The sequence below is a fragment of the Diabrotica virgifera genome, chromosome 4 (genome assembly GCF_917563875.1).
Source record: "Diabrotica virgifera virgifera chromosome 4, PGI_DIABVI_V3a".
NCBI lineage: Eukaryota > Metazoa > Arthropoda > Insecta > Coleoptera > Chrysomelidae > Diabrotica > Diabrotica virgifera.
In genome coordinates this window covers 18,566,123-18,590,026 of record NC_065446.1, presented here as the reverse complement: position 1 = coordinate 18,590,026, position 23,904 = coordinate 18,566,123, and the positions used below count along the sequence as shown (strand labels likewise).

Sequence of the window (23,904 nt, the reverse complement as noted above, 5' to 3'; positions counted from 1 at the left end):
AAATTTTTCCATAACTTTTTCCTCGAAATCATTGATCCCATCATGAAGTAAATTTCGGTTTATGGACATCATAGCTAGGGCATTTAGTCGATCATTAAGCATTGTGTTTCGCAAAAATGTTTTTATGCGCTTAAGGGTTGAAAAACAACGTTCCGATTCTGCAGTTGTCATTGGAGTTGTCACAATAATTTTTAACACCATTATTGTTTCTGCAAAGGTTTCGGCAAGATTATTCTCTAACATAAACGTGAGAATGTTCATAGCTCCAACAATTTCTTTTAAGTCTGGCCTCGAATATATTACTTCTAATTCAGTCTTTAATCTGGTCTTGCATAACACGGGATAACAAGTAGTTACAGCATCTAGAATATTAACTGGAAAAGTTTTCGAATATTTTGAGTACATGTCTTTGTTGAATAGTTCAGCCGCTTGCAAATGGCCCCGATAAGAGAACCTTTCCTTCATTTGTGTTGTTATTACATCACACACCTCCTTGGCAATAACACTTCGCATATTATCATCAGTTCTTCTTCTTTTAGCACTTTCAAAATTTGATTCAACACTTTCTTTAATTTCATCAGTATCATTTCGAATGTTGGTAATACTTTGCTCAAAAATTTCTAAGTCCTTCTTCAATTCAACACTGTCCTTATTTCTTGATTGGAGTTGATTATAAAGTATATCGACTTGCGGCAAGACTTTATGGAAAATCGTTAACCAAAACATAAATTCTGGATCTTCTAACGCTCGCCTCAAGCCAGAAGCCTCATTGGAAGTAACACTCTTTTCACATCTGTCCTCGACCTCTTCAAAAACTTCTATAAGTTTCTCACGATTTTCATATACAGAATTAACCGTACGAATATTATAGTTCCATCTAGTGACGGCCACTCTCGGTAATCTTTTATTTACTATTTCTTCTAAAATATCGCATCGATGGGAAGAATTTGAAAAAAACGCTGGGATAGCTGATAGATTATTAAAAAACACTCGCACTTTAGGGTTTTGCGATGCGGCTTTCTGCATAATTAGGTTTAATTGATGGGCATAGCAATGTATAAAATGTGCACTGGGATATTTCTGTTTAATTTGGATTTGAACACCGCTGGTAGAACCGCTCATAACATTTGCACCATCATAAGTTTGCGCTATTAGTTTTTGAGGAGTTTTTAAAATTAACGGATCTATTTCGTTTTCAATGCAGGTTTTTAACCCAGCTGCTGTTTTATCCATAACCCTTCTTAAAAAGCCCCAAAAATTTTCATAAATGGAATCTTCGTAGAAATACCGTAATATCAATACCATTTGACAATTATTTGAGACATCGGTGGTTTCATCGCATTGGATAGATAAAAAGTCGGCCTTTTCAATTTGATGGGAAATTTCTTCCCGACAAACTAGTAGCATACAGTCCAAAATATCATTTTGTATGGTCTTGGAGGTTCCTTTAAACACAGTTGCTTTCTGTAAATGTTCTTTAAGTGTAGCATCCAACTCTGCAGTAAAATCTATCAACTCTCTAAATATTCCTCGATTTTCAGATCCCTCGCTTTCGTCATGACCTCTAAGTGCTAGTTCAAAAGAACCGCAAAATTTTACACAGCTAATAATTCTTTTCAAAATGTGTCGGTTTTTTCTGACTTTATTATTGTGTAGTACTAAAGACTCCCTGTATGCAGAACTCAATTGTGTTAAAATATTGACTTTGCCAAGCAATGCGAACCCTGTGCATGAATTAATATGACCACGAGACGATTCATGTTTTTTTTTATTTTTGCAGGAAGGTGGTGAAGATCTTTTATCCCTGTTCTTGCCCAATTTCGGTCCATCCCTGATCCGGCATTGTAAAGTAATAAACACGGGAAACAGTACAATAAATTCGAAACGTCACAACCACAAATCCAATTATTTCTTGTATAAATGTCTCTTGAAAAATGGCGGGTGAAACTTCTGTTTTCTGCTTTGCGTTCACTAATTTGCGTTAACTTCAAATTTGGCAACGGCCTGCCCAATTCTTTAATTTTTAACTTATCTTCAAGTGGCAGATTGGAAAAGTTCGTATTTAATATATTATGAACAGTATTCATGATGCTAAAATAAATTCGTTCTAATTAGCTCATGTGTTATAATATGAAAAATATGTGTACTTACGTAATAAGAATAAGTGAAACTTTAAACACTACTACTGCAAACTTTTCCACTGCTTTCGCTTTATTGTTGTCAGAGATAACTGCTTGCAAAGCTTCTTGCCGCGTGCTTTCTTGCTCACTGAGGCCGCTAAAGAAGTGCCGCCAAAATGCAACATCACGCAACGTCTGAAGATGAGTGGGAGTGTTGGTCGACCGTCCTCGATTGCTATGGTTACGTGGCCGCACTTCTCTTGTGCCCAAATATCGTGCGTGCCCTCTCAACGTGGTCTCAACCATCGCCTACGTCCTATAAAGCTATGACAAGCTGGTTGAGCGTCGGAAAAATATCAGACAGTGTTTTTATCTGAATTTCAACAAATTAAAATTAGAATAGAAAATGTTGAAGTTGGTTGTATCAGAATTTTTTAACCAACATTATATCTGGGAGGGCGCGCGGCCATGCGGCCTCAAAGAGGAGCCGCCACTGATCGTGCGCAATTGTTGAAAGAGAGATAGTAGCCACACCGTTTTTCGAAAGTTCTGTGAACCTTTGGCAACAATGCGTCGGCTGTACGTGACACTATCAAAGACGAAGGTACAATATTGTGGTAATAATATACTCATAGGCGCGATAAATGTTGCCAAATCAGTCCTTTCGTAGTTCCAATGTCAGTCCAAATCTGGGCATGGGACAAAAAAGTTTAATTGAAGAAAGTGTATTTTTTTGTTCTTCAATGGCGGTTTTTGTAATATTTGGTTTTAATTCGACCCGATACGACTGAAAAAATCTTTATATGCCAGTAAACATGTGGAATATTCAGACTATCAGTTAACTTACTAATTTATCTACATTTGAGGCTGAAGATGTACTTGATAAAACACTATTAGGACCTTGGAATGCCGTCCCTAAGAGATTTCCATAGTTTGATTTTATAGGCAAGTAGGGTGAAGATGTGTTGACAATTTCTTGTACTCGCTCAGCCTGGAAAATAATAAATTAATAAATGTTATTTATCTAGAAACAATAAAAAATTTTAGTAAACGACTAATGTCTTTTTTGCATTAAAGGTATAATCTCGTTTTCTCTTTCATTTTATATATACAGTGTAAAATAACTTTATAACAGAAAAACAGTGTGCTCCATTATTTTAGAACGTTATAAACAACAGTGGGGCATTTCAATCAACATTTCAATTTAAATGTGCGTTTTTTAAACAAATTTAAATATACAGGTTGATTCACGCAATCTAGCTAGGCTCAACTACTAATATCATGTAACGTCTATTATGAATAATACAAGGTTATAAGGTGTCAAAATGACAGTTGTTATATTTTATAATCTTCGTTTATCTTATTAAACTGTTTAAAACACACCCAGTATACGATTTCAATTTCTGAAAATATTTTTCACGAGTTCATTATCGACTACCCACTTATCTACTTTGACTTACAAGTAGGCCCATCAGTACTTACTGTAATACCCGTTATAATAAACCTTTTTATAACCATAAATCTACCGCTTGGGTGCTTTAAATTCCCCGTTAGAACTACCCACTTCGCTGTTTTGACTAAAATAGTCGGTGGTTTTTTGTTTGCAAAGTATATTTGCAGTGCAAATATAGTAAATAATCCTTCAAAGAAAGTGCCCAAAATATGCCGTTAGTTAAGTACATTTTAGTTCCGTCACGTCCTGTTTAAAAATATTCCCAACGACCGCCCAGACTACACATTTTCCTATAAAAAGACTTAGGGCCGGTTGTTCGAACGCTAATCAAAACTTATCATTATCAAATATTTAATTACAATTATATTTGATTAAGCGTACTTCTGACAGATGTCGCATTTTGAGGTTATGTTGACTGATTTATTTTATTATTTTGGTTTTAATTTAAAATAAAACATAATTAAACTCTTTCTGATGTTAATTTCTTGTTTTTACTTACAAATCAATAATAATAATAAGCAATTTTCAACAATTTAAGAGCTGCGGCTATATTTTAATTACTGTTTTACCTACAATCAATAACTGATTAGTGTTTTACATGTATTTTCATGTCGCGATTTGATTCCCATCAAGAAAATTGATTACAATAAATGATTGATTATAATCAACTTCTTGATTAGCGTTCGAACAACCGGCCCCTACTCTTTCTATTCTATTCTAAACATTTAATATGCCGAGTTTGAGGAAAGCATTTGACAGAGTAAGACTAAAAGATATAATCCATCTTCTGTATTATAGGGAAGTCCCCCTCCCTAGCTATCATAAAAACTATTAAAAACATCTACCAAAACAACAAAATGGAAGTCAGAATAAATGGACGACTTACAGAACCTATAGATATAGGCAGCGGAATAAGACAGAGAAACTGATTGAGTTCTATGCTCTTCAATTTAATCATGGATGAAATCATCAAAAACAAAGGAAGAATCTTGAGGCCCCTAGGCAACCCAAGCTATGAGGCCCATTAAGGCCTCCGCCTTCACCCTCCAAAACCACCTCGGTTAACCCCTCCATCTCCATCCTCCATCTGCAGTTTTAAGTTAAATCTCTTCTCTCTGTAATGATTTACTGACAGCGTTGATGTGTTCTAAAATTGTTACCCAAAACTCATTTATTACGAATGTTTCTTTTTTTGACTTTTCTTTCAACAATCACTTAGCCTCTTAAATTGTTTCATCTTTTTGATTAGTGTTTTCAGCAAGAGAATCCACGGCAGATTTAAATACGTTATAACCTTTAGACAAAGCTCTTGTTGCGTCAGCCCTTGCACTCCATCTAATGCTGCTTGCTATTTTAATGACTAAGTAGATCGTGGCGAATGGGATCGCTTTGTGAAGTTTCAGTTAAGTATTTGATTATAACTTTCCAACGGTGGGCCGAAAAAAAGTTGTACACAGACTTAACACTACTCTCATACCAAAAGCGATATCCGAACGATATTTGTAACAGGCAACATCCCATATAGTCCAGACTGTATCGTCGCCCCCGTTAGGTAAATTATTCCTATCATTTTTTTTTGCACAAACGTTTTTCTTAAAAAGAGGTCCTTATAACAAATACACAGAGTGCCGGGAGGTGCCGCGGTCGGAAAATTGTTTAAACAATTTTTTTTAAACAAATTTAAAAAATCAATTTTTTCACTTCGTACCAATTTTTTTTAGATTCTTTGGAATATTATGAGCAAAAAGAGTCTCTTATGAATTTTCTCTAAAATTAATTGTTGTCGAGTTATACGCGATTTCAAATTTGAAAAACGCGAAAATGGTCATTTTCAAGGCTTTAACTCTGTTGGGAATTATTATTATGAAAGTCAGAAAAAGACTAAATCAAAGTTTAAAGCACCCCCTACATGATCCTGAAGAAATTTGTGTCAATAATTTATTACTAAACTGTTATTTTTAACTATTAGCGCTAACAGCGTATGGAGGCGGCCGTCAATGTGAGTGCGAGTAAGATGCACCATTGGTTGCCGGAATGGTGCATCTCTTTCCCACTCACATTGACGGCCGCCTCAATACGCTGTTAGCGCTGATTAATTAAAAATAACAGCTTAGTAATACATTAATGACACAAATTTATGCAAGATCATGTAGGGAGGGGGGGGGATTTAAACTTTTATTTAGTCACTTTTTGACTTTCATAATAATAATTTATAACCGAGTCATTAAGCCTTGAAAATGGTCATTTTGGCGTTATATATATCTTAGCTTAGCTATATCTTAATCTTAGCTTTGATTCCAGGCCATACTGGAGTAAAGGGGAATACAGAGGCTGATAAATTGGCAAATATAGTCAAGACTTTAAACATTTCTGCAGACATTGAAATATATAAATTTCACTTTTTACCTTTTATTAAACACAAAATTGTAAATGAGTTTAAAGTTGAATGGACAAAACAGTTTAAAACTAAAGTGATTTTTCTACAAACCCTTGGTTCCACAAATTCACATTTGGGGATCGAAGGCACTTGACATCAATTATTAGAATGCGTTTGGGTCCATGCCTGATACCAGATCATTATTGGTTTAAAATCAATTGTAGTGATACTCCTTTTTGTGAATGTGGACAAAAGTATAACTCATATGTTACTGAATATGTTACAAAATAAATCAACTTGACCTGTATCAGGAACTTGTTAATACAGGAAGTCCAACCCCCATTTCAATATAAAATTGTCTACATAATATTAATGACCAAATCTTAAGAACGATCAATCAAATTAAAATATAAAATAGTTATTTGACAATCATAATACAATGAATTTAACGAAGGGAATATGGAAAAATCCAGACCCATTGAAAAGAGTATTCCCTTCCAATTGCAGTCTAAATACGAGAACTGGCCAAGTATCTAAGAAGTGGAGGCCAAGAAACTAAAAGGAGAAGAAGTAATTTTGGCGTTTTTCAAATTTTAAATCGCGTATAACTCGAAAACAATCAATTTTAGAGAAAAATCACAAGAGACCTTCTTTGTCCATAATGACCCAAAGAATATAAAAAATTTACGAAGTGAAAAAATTTATTTTTTGAATTTGTTTAAAAAAAATTGTTTAAACTATTTTCCGACCGCGGCACCTCCCGGCACCCTGTGGATTTATTATGAGGACGTCTTTTTCAGTAAGTTTGTGCAAAAGAAAACGAATCCGAATAATTTACCTAACGGGACCAACAATACAGCATGGTCTAATAAATATCTGCGGTTAATTTATGTCTTCAATGCACTTAAACTACCTAGAATTTTTTAAAAGCTCGTTCGGGATCAGATTCTCAAAAAAGGGCAGTAGAGTGTGCTGTGTGCCAAAGGCCCAGATGTGTGTATTTGGGATTGAGGGCGTACAATAAGAGGGATAATAGGGCATTATAATTTTTGATATAATAGGTTTATTGGTCAATTATAGGTCAATTTTTTACAATAATTTGTTTACTTACATAATAAACTTAAAAAAGTCTTAAAAGCATAGACGTGCTTGTTGACTTATCTATATAATGTTTACAGATTAATATTTACAGTTTTTTTGACAAATCAATTTTTTCTAGTATAATTTAAATTTGTTAAATTGGTACACAAATCCCTTTTTTATTTAGTCCAAGTAGTATAAATAATTTTATATATATAATCTATATCTAAACCTTTCTTAAGGTGTTCGAAAAATACATTTCATGCATCTATATCAATTATATCATATACAAATCGTCTCCACTCTTGCTTATTCTTGGACCTTCGTTTCGCTTCAGTCGAAGTTGTATTTTTCTTCTTCAGAATCCTTACCACTTCATCGTTCCAGGTTTTCTTTGGTCTCCGTTTTCCTCTCTTGTTTTGTGTACTTTTGCCTCCCATACGCGTTTTACTTGTCTATTGTCGTTCATTCTACACAAAAGCCAAAAGGATTTAAGCTTGTTCTTATCTAGTATTTGTGTTTTTGGTTCGACTTGTAGTTCTCCTGTTACAATGCTGTTTCTTATTCTATCGCGTCTTGTAATTCCTTTTACTTTTCATGGATACTTCATGTCCATTGAGTTTATTCTATTTTTCGATGATTGTGTTAGCACCCAGCTCTCAGTAGTATAGGTGAGAATCGGCCTGAAGATCATTTTATATACCCCCATCTTCGTCCTGCTGCTTACTTCTTTCTTTCCAATGAATGCTCTGTTTAAGCTGTAGTACATTCTGCAGTCATGGTTATCCTTTCGTTGACTTCTTCTTCTGATCTTCCTCCATTTTCTATTTTCATACCCAGGTATTTATGTATATGTTGTTACTTGTTCTAGTTTTTGGTTATTTATCTCTATATTTACTTGAGTATCCTCATTTCCCATGACCATTATCTTTATTTTCTCCATGTTTATTTTCATATTTCTTTCTAAGTGATATTTTTAAAGTTTATGGGCAATTGATAGTCCGTTCGCTGACGGTAAAATAATGCAAAACCTATAAATTTTAAAGATCCGCTTAAATTGGCATGAAATTTGGCATATACATATTATGTAGGTAGCATGGGGCCCAGCTTCATCCCTTCTCGAGAGTGAAAAAATATACGCTCAAAATAAGACCGGAAATGGATAAACTAACTAATTCTAAGCAACTTTTGTTTTATAGCATTTTTTCACTAAGTTAAAATTTTCGAGTTATTTGCGAGTAAATATGTTCATAAAAAACACATTTTCAGACGGTTTCTTGCAACTAACTCAAAAAGTAAGTATTTTATCGAAAAAAAAACACTCTTAGCAAAAATATATCCCATAAAAAAGTGAAAAAAATGGTTTAGGTATGAGATTACCTAGTAAAAGAAGAGTTATAAGTAATGAAAAATACATTGATACTCGCCAAATTTCAAATCGAATATTTCAACGTGAAATAACCAAAAAATAAAGCACTTTTTGGGAAAAACTCATTAAAACTTTTTTAAATTGTTTAAAAACAACTTTAATTTTGTTTAGTAGCAAAAGTAAGCAAGTTACGCTCAAAATAACGTTGGTCCCTTCCTTTTTTGGTAAAAAAATTGTGAAAATCACCCCCTAATTAGCATCCTCAGTGAAATTAATCATTACCACTTCATAAGTTGCTTTACTCGTGTATACTTATATTATTGTTTATATGGTAAGTTTCACCGGTTGGAAGTGCTTATTTTTGAAGGGGCTGTAGTTGAGGCTTGAACTAGTCACTAATTACGAGTGCATGCACATTTAAATTTTTCAAAAATTCTTATTAGTTTTCTCAGGATTAAAAAAAATGAATCCATTTAAAAAGTATTGGACCGAAATTTTGCGCAAGTATTGTATATTTTTGTAATCAGTATTTTAAAAGCTTTTAAATGAGGTGTTACATGATGTACTTTCCGATTCAAAAAAATCTTAGTTATGACTGTCACACGAATATACTATGATTGTTTTAAAAATCGACCTGGCCGATTTGCATATTATGTCCTAAAAGTAAATAAGTTAATATGTTCAACCTCAAGTCAAAATTCATCAGAGTATTACCCTTGGGAGGTAAATAGAGTCGTTGCAGAGGATTATCCAAAAATATTAACAACAATAGTGTAGCATGAACATGCTGAACCCATTTTTTTTCTCTGACGTCTTCTTAAAAATTGCCAAGCTACAATAACGTCTTCTTCGCTTGAAGACATTTCAAATACTGATATTTGATATACTTACTGAAGTTCCAAAATTATAGCACGCTCCTGTATTCTACATTATATAAAATGTGTGCATGCCACGTTATCTCTGTTGAGTATAAACAGATGTACGCTATTATGAAATAAATGTGCAACATTTTACGTATGTATTTTATCGTATGTGTTGCATTTGGTTTGCGAGCTCGCTAACAAATCCAACATACGATATTTCTCCAATGATGCAACTTTCAGTAGCTCTTACTCCAAGTAAATTAAGCGAGTGTGCAGCAAAAGGAATGTAAATTGCAAGTTGCTTAATCTTAGATAAATAAGCCTGGATACGATTGTATTTTCCTGACTTGTTTGCTGAATGATTGTCCCTTCATGTCGTTTACATCAATGCCACAGTGGTTTAAAACGATTAAAACAGCAAAAGAAAGATTTTCTTCAGTATGGCTACTTATGGGTATGAATATGAGAAAACCCTCATACACTTTACCATCAGCTGGATTTACATATCTTAATAAATAGTCAACTGGTCAATATGATACAAATCTGGTATTGAATCAATACGTATTGAATCGTATATTGAATCATACAATACGTATATTGAATCAATCAGTAGTAGTATTTGGTTTCATTAATTTCTTTAACAATTGTATTCAAAACGTGTTTTCTCATTACTTCTATTATTTATTCCCAGATCTTTAAAGATAAGTGAGAAGGCTTTCCAGTGCCGTCATTGTCATACTTAGCTAAATGATAGCTTAAAGAAGATCGTACCCTGCAAGTAGCTCTAAAATGCCAAGGTAGTTCCCATTATTTTGTGAACAAAGGATCTGTATATCACTTGTAAACGCTAATCCGAGAGAAGATAGAAACCACCACAGAGACTACTCTTTTCAGAACTTAAATCCAGTAATCTCATTCTTGATTAAATTAAATCTCTAAAGAACTGTCAATTCGATCATGAAGGCGCTGCCTGTCGATGAGTGTTCGCCATGTTCGCCAAAAAGAATACAGGGAAACCGGTAAACATTTCCATTCGAGGGAGAGTACGTTAGCCAATCTCTTTTAACTTTTGTTACACTAATATATTTTCAAAAAAACATAGATCGTGTGAAAAATCTTGTAATGCTTTCAAAATTTCTTTTTGATGCTGAAAAACTTCCATGAAGATTTTTACATTCTGAAGAACCTTTCCCAATCAAAAATTTCCATATTTCCTCAGTTATGGTATTCCATAATCCTATGTTGTTTCCGAATTCTGAGCCCAATCTACCTTTAACTTCAATTTCTAACTTAGTTTCGGTTTCTGGTTCTTTTCTTGAACTGGAATATAACAACTGTCATTGTATGTTTTTTCATCTTCTTCAGTTACGGAAGCTATGTTTTCTTCAGTTATTTCTATTTCATCACGTGCATTTTCATTGATTGCAGCTTCACTAGCTGTTGATTACTGTGTGAAACCGAGTTTATAACCGATAAATATCTATTATTTATAGTTTTTATTTAATTCTAATTATTATTTTTTCGGTTTGGGCCCTACAAGGCCCCCTTTGGGGCCGAGGCCCCTAAGCAACTGCCTACTTTGCCTAATGGTTAATCCGGCACTGAACACAGAAGTAAAAATACTCTGCTACGCAGGCGACGCAATATTGATAGCCCAAGATGAAGATAATCTGGAAACATTAGGCCACAGATTTAACATAAGAGCAGAAGAATTCAATATGACAATTTCATCTCAGAAAACTAAAATAATAGTAATCAGTAAAGAACCAATCAGATGTAAAATAGAAATTGATGGTATCAGTAGTCAACAAGTAATGGAAGTAAAATACCTTGGAATTACATTGTCAAATTACGGAGACCTGGACAAAGAAATGAAAAATATAGACTGGCAGAATGTCTTAATAAGACTATATGGCGAAACCGACATATTAACACGGAGATGAAGTAAAGAATTTATAAAGTCAGTGTAAGACCAATAATGACATATGCACCAGAAACAAGACCCGATACAGCCACAACACAAAGACTACTGGAAACGGCAGAGATGAGATTACTGAGAAGAATTACAGGAAATACGCTGAGAGATCGAAAGAGGAGTGAAGACATTAGAAGACAATGTAATGTACAGTGTATAAACGAATGGACACTAAATAGAAAAAAAAAAGAATGGAATAATCACATAACCAAAATGGGGGAAACACGTGTGGTCAAAATAGCAAGAGATAAATCACCAATCGGTAGAAGAAGTATCAAAAAATAGAGTGACAACCTTCCATCAGAGGTATCAACGACCGTACAAAAGATGGAGTGACAACCTTCCATAGAAGGTTACCATCAATCCTCCAATGAACAAGCAGAATTGCTTATAAAGAGGAAGAAGAAGAGTTTGAGGGAGTAACAATTTTCTTTGGGACACCCTGTATAAATAAAGATTGTTATATTCTAACATAATACTTACGACAGACATTGTTGTGTTTGCAAGTGATGTATCTTCTTGATTGCAAGATTTTTCATTTTCATGATGTGATGAATTGTTGTCGTGTGATAATAAGGATTCTGAATCTGCATCAGGATTAGCAACAACAATGTTATTTTGATTGGCGTTACCTAGAGTGTTCAATCTCCGTCGCAAAATGTCTTTTTCTCTGTCATATTTCATTTTTAATTGTTGGATTTCTCGTCTTAATGTTGCCATTTCTCCATCTTGAATTGCTTTTTCTTTTTTCTGCTTGTTTATTTCGTTTTTGGCTCTCTTTAGATTAAACTCAAAATCTCTTGCTTTTTTCTCCGAAATAAGAAGTGCTCTTAAAAAGAATTATTTATTTATAAATGTTTTCTGTCAATTTTTTGGATATAAAAACAAGTTTCACATATTAGATATTTCATACACTTATAAATTACCTATTATAGAAATTATTTGTATTTATTTAATTACAAGCATTTATATTAAGTTGATAAATAGATAATTGAATTTTCATTACATATCTAATTTCCATAAAATTGATTAATATTGTGATGAAGATTATCCTGGTGTTTCAATATTAGCAAAATATACTGTGCATGATTCACTAAAATATTTCAAGCAATGGTTCACAAAATATTCAAAATATCTCGATAAACACCGGCTTATCGAAAAAGTCCTAAGAGGCAAAAATGTTTTAAAAACAGTGTGTTTAACTAATGGTGCCACAATAATAAATAAATTGAAACGTACACAAAAGTTTGGGGGGGGGGTTTAAGGGAACAAAACAACCATAAAATTGTTATGGGGTAAACAAATTTTACTTTAATTTTTATTTAAGATGCTGATGCCACAAGAATGTTGTCACATGTCCATTTACAATGAAAAATCTCTTTTCGATATATGAAAAAAAATGATTTTCATTTTGTTACTTCAAAGGGCTGTAACTTTTTTGTGTACACTATTGTATAGGTAAGTGAGGTTCAATCAACCTATTTTTGACCCCAGAATCTGTGGTATAATTTATGACCAATCTTTTCGGGACACCCTGTATAACTAAATTGTTCCAATATGACAGAAACAATACACAGAGGAATGTAATTCAAGAAGGACCTGAAATTTTATAATCTGTTCTTCATGCAATAAAATCAAAAGAGTCAATTAAAACGAAAGTAGTCGCATGACTCAATGGGAGATTAACCAACAAAAATGTTATGTACTATACAAAGAGGTGTCAGATAGGAATGTATCCCCACTGTTTATCATTTGTTTTCATATCAATTTGACGCAAGCTTTGCAACATCAAGACTTTTGAGTGAAAATCAATGGTGAACTGGTTAATAATCCTAAGGTACGTATCCATACATGGGTGCTCCGTGCTCGGTTTAGCGGTGCTCGCCGCTCACTCTCTTCGATTCAACCGGTTTGCGGTTTATATGTAGGGGAGCGCATGAGGTATTCATTTGAGCAGCTACACCGAGCACGGAGCACCCATGTATGGATACGTACCTTTACGCTGACTACACTGTTATTTTATGCGACAGTTTCCAGTAGTGACGTTGAAAAAGTAACTACTCGTTACAAAGTACTCGTTACTTACGAATACCCAAAGTAACGATTACTATACAGAGAGGCAAATTGTTACTTTGATTACTTCGTTACTTCGTAACAATCGTATTAGAGCGAGTAACGACTATTGTATTTACTTTGATTACCTCGATACTTCGTACCAATCGTATCAGAGCGAGTAACGACTATTGTATCTACTTTGATTACTCTGATTAGTTCGTTATTTCGTACCAATCGTATCAGAGCGAGTAACGACTATTGTATCTACTTTGGTTACTCTGATTATTTAGTTGACAAATACGATTCTCGATATAATAACCGGTACTCAAATACAAAAGTAACAAAAGTAATCATAGTAATCAAATCATTTTTATCCCTTAAACAGATAGGTGAAGGTCGTTGTTATATCGGAATACCTATACAAAATACCTACCTACTGAGAAATACGAGTCTGGATATGATTACCGATATTCAAATACAAAAGAAACAAAAGTAATCATAGTACCTAATCAAAGTACCGAATACTGTAAAAAATAATTACTTTATACAAAATATCTACCTACCGAGAAATACGATTCTCGATATGATTACCGGTACTTAAATACAAAAGTAATCATAGTAATCAAAGTAACGAATACTGTAAATGATTACTTTATACAAAAGTAACGATTTGTAACGAATACTCGAAAGTAACTATAATCAACATCACTAGTGTCCAGGGCCTTCATGAGTTATTGGAATGTGTAAACACGACAGGAAGAGAAATAGGTCTAAAAATGAACGCTTCTAAGGCAAAATTTATGTCACCAACTTCGCGACAATGCTTCCCTACAGATAGATCAACAAACCATTGAGAGAGTTACTCACTTTGAATATCTGGGAGGCTACATTACAGATCAACTAGACTAGACCCAAGTAAAGAGATCAAATGCAGAATTGAGGCAGCTATCACGAGGCTTCTAACAATGAAATCATTCTTCTATAACCACAGCTTAAACGTAAAATTACATCAGAGAATGATCAAATGCTATATTTGATCACTGTTGTTACATAGCACTGAGACATGGAGTGTAAAGGTTGATACGATCAATCGCCTAGAGCCGTTTGAGACGTGGTTACATAAAAGAATGCTCCTAATACCCTTGACAGCGATGCAGTCCAACGAAGCTATTTTAAATAGATCAAATGCTATTCATGAGTTACTGCAAACTATTCAGAAAATATCATACCTAGTACTCCAGGGTAATAAGCTAGAAATAGAGCATGTCCGGGACACTCAAAGATCCAGGTAGCTGACTACTTTTTTAGTTATTGTAGACCTATAGGAAGAAAACCTACCTGTTTCCTGCCTAGAGTTCGCGTCCGTTTTTTAATTATTAACAATATTATTATATATAGTCTTTTGAGTCCCTTTTACTTTTCAGTGTCGGGACTGGCACATCCATTATTAACAATTTAGTGCAAAAATCGCGATTTTTTCGATTTTTTGCACCCCATTCAAAAGCTAAATAGTTGACAAAATTACAAAATTTAATTTTTTAGAACATTAAAAAAACCTTCAAAATGCCGGTTTTTGAAAGTTAGAAAGTTAATTTGTTGCTAAGAAAACTGCAAAATAAGTGAAAATCGTTATTTGTTAATAAGTTTTACTAAAACTACCTTAGAACTTTAGCGTTTCACCCAAAGTTGGGTATTGGGGTACTTAACAAACCCTCAAAATTTGAGGCCGATCCATTAATTAGTTTAAGAGTTATTCTAATTGTTTATCCCAGAGACCTTTATTTTGCAATAACATAAGACAGAAAATAATGAAGATAGGGCAATTCTGCGTATGCCAAATGAAAGTAGAAAACCGATACTATCAAACTGTACTAAAAAACGATAAAAAAATTATCTAATATAGTCAAAAATCCAAATGCCAAATTTGTGAAATTTTGTAGTTTAAAAACATTTAGAATAACTTTAAAAATATTGTCCGTCGAAAAAGTCATTTTACATATTAGAAAAGCTGGTATTTTACACGAATTTTTAAAAATGTAGTTCAATTGGTGACTAGTCGTGGCAAGTGAAGGGTGAGCTGGGAGCCGACAAATGCACGAGTTCAAAAACTAAAAAAAGCAGCTTAAAACTACTATCATTTTCTATATCTCGGGATCTACTGAATATATTTTGATCGTTCTTTTTTTAATTTGTATGTAATTTTTCTGTACATTACAAATATGCAATTTGTCTAGACATTTATTAATTAATAAACAGTCTAATTTGTTTAAACAATTTTTGAAAAAATAATTTTTGAAGTTATACTTCTTTACCGGCGATAGAGGGTGAATTTTTATATGTTAAAACCTATCAGCCCGGCGCATGCGCATTATAACTTTGTTCTGATTGGATGTTCAAAACATGTCAAAAATTATTCCAAATGGCGGCTGTGGCACAGCTGTACACTAGGTTCGCTTTCAAGATGCAGTAGAAATAGAAATAAACAAACCAAGACACGTTAAATGCCACTAGGAGCACAACCGGATCATAATTTACAATGTATATACATTGTACATTCCAAATCATGATTTCCAAAGTTTATACATTGTAAATTATGAATCGGAAGTGCTCCTAGTAGCATTTAACGTGTCTTGGTTTGTTTATTTTCTACTGCATCTTGAAAGCGAACCTAGTGTAGTTTGATTATTTATGGTTGTTGCGTTTTGAAATTTGTGTGAAAAGAAACAAAGTTAGTTAATAGTTATACTGCCTTTTTAAATAGTTTTCATTTACCTATATTTTTGGACTTTTGGACTATTTTGGACAAGGAAATCTCATTCTAATTTGGTAAGTAGTTTTTATTATAATCATATTGTAATTAGACATTTGGATTAGGTTGGAATACATACATTTATTTTCTCAAGAATGGGGATTTTAGAGAAAAATCCCAAATTAGGTCCGATTTTTATTTTTAAATTATGATATTTTGGCGTAGATTTATTTATCTAGTAGGTATGTAATGCTTTGATTTACATACTTAATTTGATTACCAACAAAAGTTCTACCAATTTTCATCTAATATATTGTTTTCCTTACTGTTTTGTTATTTAGTATTTTCTTCCACAAGATTTAAACTACATAATTTAATTACATATTTATATATTTAAAACAACTGTCAAACAGTAAAACGTTCAGTTACCCTATTTTTCCACATGAGAAATAATGTGGGATTGGACGAGTGAGTCTAGGCTTCGATTACGAATCAAAGCGGCATGAAGGTCACGGGTTCGATTCCCGATGCAAGTTTTTTATTTTTTTTTCCATTTTATGATTGTAATATTTGTTATATAATTTTTTTTTTCAGAGAATGCGTATTTAAAATTTTTGCCAACAATTATTATCGTTCAGAAATAATTTTTTCTTTGTGGCATTTTTCTATGTGTTTGTGTGCGTTTTATTCTTTAATTTTTTAAAATTTCTGGTATTGTCTTAAAAATCACATAATATGTAGTAGAAGTATAACTTCTTACGTGCGTACAAAAGTACACACACATTCTTTTTTCCCAAAAATCCATGATTTTAATCATACTATCCCTATTAATCATAGAAAAAGTTAAGGTATACTTTAATAAATAAATTATCTTCAATTAATAATTATCTAATAAAAATCATTTATTTATTAAAGTGTACTTTAACTTTTCTGTGATCATTAATGATACTATGATTAAAAAAATAGATTTTTGTAAAAAAAAATATTTTTTCAAGAATTGTTTAAACAAATTAGACTGTTTATTAATTAATAAATTGATAAACAAATTGCACATTTGTAATGTACGTAAAAATTACAAACCAATTAAAAAAGAAAGATAAAAATCTATTGAGTTAATCCGGAGATACAGCAAATTATATTCGTTTGAAATTGCTTTTTCGGTATTTTAACTCGCTGGATTTGTAGGTTCCCCCTAGTAATCGTTCGCACTACATTTTTGAAAAATCGTAGAGGGTGCTGTGAAGGTATAATGTTTGTGAAATTTTTTTAAGAAAAAATACAAATACCATTCTTTAAAATGGCAATAATGAGATTCCTTAATTATTATAAACAAATTAGCTGTGAATTAAAAAAAAACATATTGCCAACTTTGTCCCAAATGAGCCCAGGCTAAATTTTTTTATTTGAAAATTCGTGTTAAAATACTATCTTTCCGAATATATAAAAAGATTGTTTCTACGGACAACATTTTTAAAGTTATTCTAAATGTTTATAAACTACAAAATTTTAAAAATTTGGCATTAGGATTTTTGACTATGTTAAATATTTTTTTATCTTTTTTTAATACATTTTGATACTATCACTCTTCTACTTTCATTTGGCATTGCTCTATCTTCATTATTTTCTGTCTTATCTTATTGCAAAATAAAGATCTCTGGGATAAACAAATTGAACAAGAATAAAAATAGCCCAGTAAATGAACGGGAAATTCGGATATACCGTGTAATTTTCAGGGGCAACTACGAATTGCATAAAAATTCGGATTTAGGTTCTGCTTACCCTCCACTTCAAAGTTGAAATTGTGCCGTTGGTTGCTTTTACTTGGGGGGTGACAGTCACCCCTTCTCGGGGGTGGAAAAACATACGTTCAAGATAAGACAGGAAATGGATAAATTGACTGATTTTAAGCAACTTTTGTCCTATAGAGTTTTTTACGTAATTCAATACTTTTCGAGTTATTTGCCATTGAAAATGTTGATTTTTCGACGAGAAAACTAGGTTTTCAGACGGTTTTTCGCAAATAACTCAAAAAGTAAATATTTTATCGAAAAAAATATCCAGTAAAAGTATAGCTTATAAAAAACCCAAAAAAATGGTGTGTCAGTAAAGTTTATCAATCAAATAAAAACAAAGTTCTAGCTCATGAAAAATACGTTCTTATTCATCTAATTCCAAATCGAATATTTCGAGGTGAAATCACCGAAAAATTAAGCACTTTTCGGGAAAAACCCATTTAAACTTTTTTAAAGTGTTTATAAAAAGCTTTGTTTTAATTATTAATAAAAGGTTTAGCATTAAAAATAAGCGAGTTACGCTCAAAATAAAGTTGTCCCTCTTTTTTTTTAAATCATGAAAATCTCGCTGTGTTTAGCTCCCCAAATGAAATTAATCGCTACTGCTTTACAAACAATTTACTAACCTATCTATTTTTTATATGATCTGTCAGTCTCACCGGTTTAAAGTGTTTATTTTTGAAAGGGTTATAATTGAGAAAGCTAAGAAAGGTCACTAATCACGAGTGTATGCAAATTTTGATCAGCCATATCTTAACCAATTTTTGTCTTACAGAGAAAGAGAATGAAACTAGCATATTTATAATATCAAAATCTACATTTTTTTACTCTTTAAGATTTTTTTTATCACTAATACTTTTTAAGTTATTTTGAAAAAATGAACTTTTTCAAAATTTTTAAGAAAATTTTTTTTTACTGTAAAATTAAATGTTTTCAAAAATAAGCACTTCAAACCAATCAAACTTACAGATCATATAAACAATATACATACAGTTAAAATAGATGGTAAAGCTAAACGATTAATTTCATTTAGGGTGCTAAATAGAGGGAGGTTTTCAACATTTTTTTTACCAAAAAAAAAGGATAAACTTTTTTTTTCAGTGTAACTCGTTTATTTTTGATGCTGTAAACTTTTGCAAACAACAAATATTAAGCTTTTTTTCGATACTTTAAAAATGTTAATAAGTTTTTCCCGAAAAACGCTTCTTTCTTCGGTCATTTCGCGTTGAATTATTCGATTTGGGATTGATTAGATGAATAAGAACGTATTTTTCATGAGCTACAACTTTGCTTCTACTCAATTTGTAGACTTTACTGGTACACCATTTTTTTTATAGGCTGCTCTTTTGCTGAAAATATTTTTTTCCAAAAAATATTTACTTTTTGAGTTATTTGGGAAAAACGGACTGAAAACGTAGTTTTTTTGTCGAAAAATCAACATTTTAAATCGCGAATAACTCGAAAAGTATTGACTAACGTAAAAAACTTTATAGAACAAAAGGTGTTTAAAATAATTTATCTATTTCCGGCCTTATTTTAAACACGCGTTTTTCACACCCCGAGAAGGGGTAAATGTCACCCCCTAAGTAAAAGCAACCAACGGCACAAATCTAACTTTGAAGTGGAGGGTAAGTAGAACCTAAATCCAAATTTTCATGCAATTCGGAGTTGCCCCTGGAAATTACACTCCAAAACGGTCATTTATTGGGCTAAAAACCGCTAAACGCCGTAAAAATGAGTGGCGCATACAATATTCCAGCTACAAAAGAGCTGATATGAATATTACGTGTCGCAAAAATGTATTTTCATTTTGATGGAAAATAAAATTCTAGTTTTATTTTAAAAGATTTTTCCATAATGTTTGCTAAATTTGAAGTAAACGCGCCACAACTATTATGCGTTTATTATGTTGAAATTTTTCTGGTTTATAAAATAAGTCTATAAAAAACAATAGGGGTACAATTATTCAACATCTTGAAAAAATGTGCAGTGGGCAGAAAGTTGTTGGTATATCAGCCACAGATTAGAATTGGCAAGACTATCTCGATTAGTAGACCAGGGCGCATCTGCAAAAATATTAGTACATTTGGACGTTGAGAGGTGACTCAAATTTTTTTGCAGAAATTGCTTGAAAATAAATCAAATAATAATATTTGAGTTATCCTCCCTCTCAAAAAGGTCCGGAACATTGTTTAAATAATCAAAATGTCAAAAAATTAAGGAAAAATTCGATTTTTTCCTTGGTTTTTTGATTATAACTTTAAAAGTATTCATTTCCGAGAAAAGTTGTACTGACATAAAAGTTGCGTAATTAAATTTCCTACAATACAGAATTGGTTAAAAATTTAAGAAATAGTCACCCTTGTTGCAAAATAGCAATAATTGTTAAAAAAACATACAAAAACAAGTATTCGCATTTTACGTTTTTCAACCATTTATGCTAAACTTAGGACCTTCATATTTCACCCTGAAAAATTTTATGATACAGTAAAATAATACTTTAAATTTCATTAAGATCGGTTCAATACATTTTGCAAAATAAATTTTGCAATCCAGCTTTCGTAAAAAAAATTCATATTTTCAAAATGTTACAGGACTGAAAATAAAGCAGATAGCAAGTTGAAATTTTTTTTGCATATAGAAGTGTACTGTACCTTTTATTTGCAATTTTGCAAAATTAAAATCGCTTAACAACACGGCGTCAGGAATTTTTTTAAATAAACGTTAATTATTGGTGCTACGCGCAGGACAGCGGATAGGTTGCTCTGATTGGGCATTCCAATGACCTTTGATAATGATTGATACATTTTAATTTGTATGACATTTCGATATAAATAAATAAATTTGTTTATTGCAAAATAAAAACACATACTCTATCGTTTGAAATAACACTTTTATTAGCAAAAACTTTCTTTGTTTATATATTTTACCTTAAATAATAAAAGTTTATTATTTTTAAACACATGCAATTGTTTAAACAATATTTCACAAACAATAATAAAATTAGTTTGATTTTTGTGGAATTAAAAAATTAAAATACAACAAAATATAGAGTAAGAAAATAATATATTAGATAAAGATTAGAAGAAATTTTGGTGGAAATCAACCTGTGTGAATCGAACACCGCTGTCCTGCTCATAGCACCAAAAATTATTCTTTATATCAAAAATTTTCTGACGCCGTGGTAATTAATCGATTTTAATTTTGAAAATTGCAAATGAAAGGTACAGTACACTTCTATAAGCAAAAAAAAATTCAACTTGCTATCTGCTTAATTTTCAGTCCTGTAACATTTTGAAAAAATGAATTTTTTATCTTTTCCGATGAATGGAAAAATGAATTTCCGATCTTAATGAAATTTACAGTATTGTTTTACTGTATCATAAAGTTTTTTTGGGAGAAATATGAAGGTCCTAAGTGTAGCATAAATGGTTGAAAAACCTAAAATGCGAATACTTGTTTTTGTATGGTTTTTTCGCAATTATTGCTATTTTGCAACTAGGGTGACTATTTTTAAAATTTTATAACCAACTCTATATTGTAGTAAAATGAATTACGCAACTTTCATGTCAGTACAACTTTTCTCGGAAATTAATACTTTTAAAGTTATAATCAAAAAACGAAGAAAAAAATCGAATTTTTCCTTCAATTCTTGACATTTTGATTATGTATTTAAACAATGTTCCGGACCTTTTTGAGAGGGAGGATAACTCAAATATTATTATTTGATTTATTTTCAAGCAATTTCTGCAAAAAAATTTGAGTCACCTCTCAACGTCCATCTCAAAACAGATCCGCCCTGGACTATAGACAATCTTTCAGTAAAAACGTCCCTTTTTGTACATACCTCTTATATCATGTTAGCTACTTACTTTTTAAGCGATGCTGCCAGTATTGCTAAAGCTTCAGCGTCTCGTTCATCCTTCAAGATACCATACACTTGTTCTCTGGTTCCCTCTATGGCAGTTTCCAAATGTTCCATAGTTTTTAATTTCGATTTTAATTTCTCAATTTCTTCAGCTAGGTTGTCCGTTTCTTTTGATTTTTTCTTAAAGAAACTTATTTGTGATTTAAAAGCAAGCATGGTTGACTGAAAATTTCTTTCATTGTTTTCTAACTTAATCACTTCCTCCCTTAATTTTTGGTTCTGTCCTTTAAGTTTCTGTTTGGATTCCTGCAAGTTTTTTATTTCCTTTTCTTTTAAGGTCATAGCAAAATTGGCATTTTCTAATTTAAATAACAGTGTAGCAGAATCCTCAGTAATATCTACATTTCCTACGTTAAAGAATACTTTGTGAATTGTTTTTTCAGTTACTCTACCTCTGCATTGGGGACAACTTTTGGATCTAAAATGTTTAGAAACTGCTAAATATACAGTTCAGAAAAACAATAGGTACATAATTAAGAAAAACTAATGCATTTTTTATTTAGAGAAGAATGTTGTGTTAACCATAGGTTATTAGTGAATATATGAGATAGTCCATTAAAATGTACCGGTGTTACCTTAGCCATAAATTTCATCCATAAATTTTTTTTTCATATTTTCACAAAAATTTGGTATAAATTTATCAAAAATGAATAAAACAGATAATATTGACAAGAAAAATGTTATATATGTTATATATGTTTGGAAAAAAAATTTAAACGGGCGATGTATTGACGGTGAGAAGATAATGCCACTCAAATTCAAAAATCCTTTATGGATGGTGCGTTAGTCAAGTTTTTTTCTCATTTTTTTGTTAAATTCTCAAAGTAAATATAATAAAGCATAACATGTAAAAAAATCGTGATGGAGGTATTTTCCAAAACAAGCGAAAAAAATTCTGAAACTTAGATGTATTGCGCGCTATTCGTTAATATGTCTCAAATTCAAAAATCCTTTATGGATGGATCGTTAGTCAACTTTTTTTCTCAGTTTTTTGTTAAATTCTCAAAGTAAATATAATTAAGCATAACATATAAAAAAATCGTGATGGAGGTATTTTCCAAAACAAGCGAAAAAAATTCTGAAACTTAGATGTATTGCGCGGTATTCGTTAATACGTCTCGAATTCAAAAATCCTTTATGGATGGTACGTTAGTCAACTTTTTTCTCAGTTTTTTGTTAAATTCTCAAAGTAAATATAATAAAGCATAACATATAAAAAAACGTGATGGAGGTATTTTCCAAAACAAGAGAAAAAAATTCTGAAACTTAGATGTATTGCGGGCTATTCGGTAATACGTCTCAAATTCAAAAATCCTTTATGGATGGTACGTTAGTCAACTTTTTTTTCAGTTTCTTGTTAAATACTCAAAGTAAATATAATAAAGCATAACATATAAAAAAATCGTGATGGAGGTATTTTTCAAAACAAGCGAAAAAACAAGAGGTTTTTAGTTTTTATATTTTGTAGTACCTATACTACTACCTTTACATAAAAAGCACTGGCTTTTAGCTGCTACATAATATGTGTTATCCGCACAGTTGTCGTGTATAAACCTGTCACATGTTACACATTGAAATGACTTGGAAGATGTAGGGGAGAACATAATATCGCAACCGTAAACTAAACAGCGATGTTGCATGGGCAATGAACCCTGTAGAATTGCCCGTTATAAATCTATTCTGAATTTATCCAAGTTTATTTTATCGTTGATTAATTTATTATCAAAAATACATTGGCTGACATAAATTACGCAAACACCACAATTGTGCTGGTCTTTCTGAATAATGGGACTAAGTTTCAGAATTTTTTTCGCTTGTTTTGGAAAATACCTCCATCACGATTTTTTTATATGTTATGCTTAATTATATTTACTTCGAGAATTTAACAAAAAACTGAGAAAAAAAGTTGACTAACGATCCATCCATAAAGGATTTTTGAATTTGAGACGTATTAACGAATACCGCGCAATACATCTAAGTTTCAGAATTTTTTTCGCTTGTTTTGGAAAATACCTCCATCACGATTTTTTTATATGTTATGCTTTATTATATTTACTTTGAGAATTTAACAAAAAACTGAGAAAAAAAGTTGACTAACGTACCATCCATAAAGGATTTTTGAATTTGAGACGTATTAACGAA

At 31.8% G+C, this 23,904-nt stretch overlaps 1 protein-coding gene across 2 annotated transcripts in view; it reads right to left on the bottom strand.

Moving 5' to 3' along the window:
* LOC126883475 (E3 ubiquitin-protein ligase TRAIP) overlaps nucleotides 1-23,904 on the bottom strand; it is a 56,870-nt gene that overhangs the window by 16,733 nt on the left and 16,233 nt on the right. For both annotated transcript variants that reach the window (XM_050649043.1, XM_050649042.1), the window contains exons 2-4: nucleotides 21,707-22,180; nucleotides 11,721-12,066; nucleotides 2,968-3,111 (exon numbers count right to left, since the gene is read on the bottom strand). In XM_050649043.1, coding sequence (XP_050505000.1) covers nucleotides 2,968-3,111; nucleotides 11,721-12,066; nucleotides 21,707-22,180 — 964 coding nt within the window. The remainder of the gene's footprint in view (nucleotides 1-2,967; nucleotides 3,112-11,720; nucleotides 12,067-21,706; nucleotides 22,181-23,904) is intronic.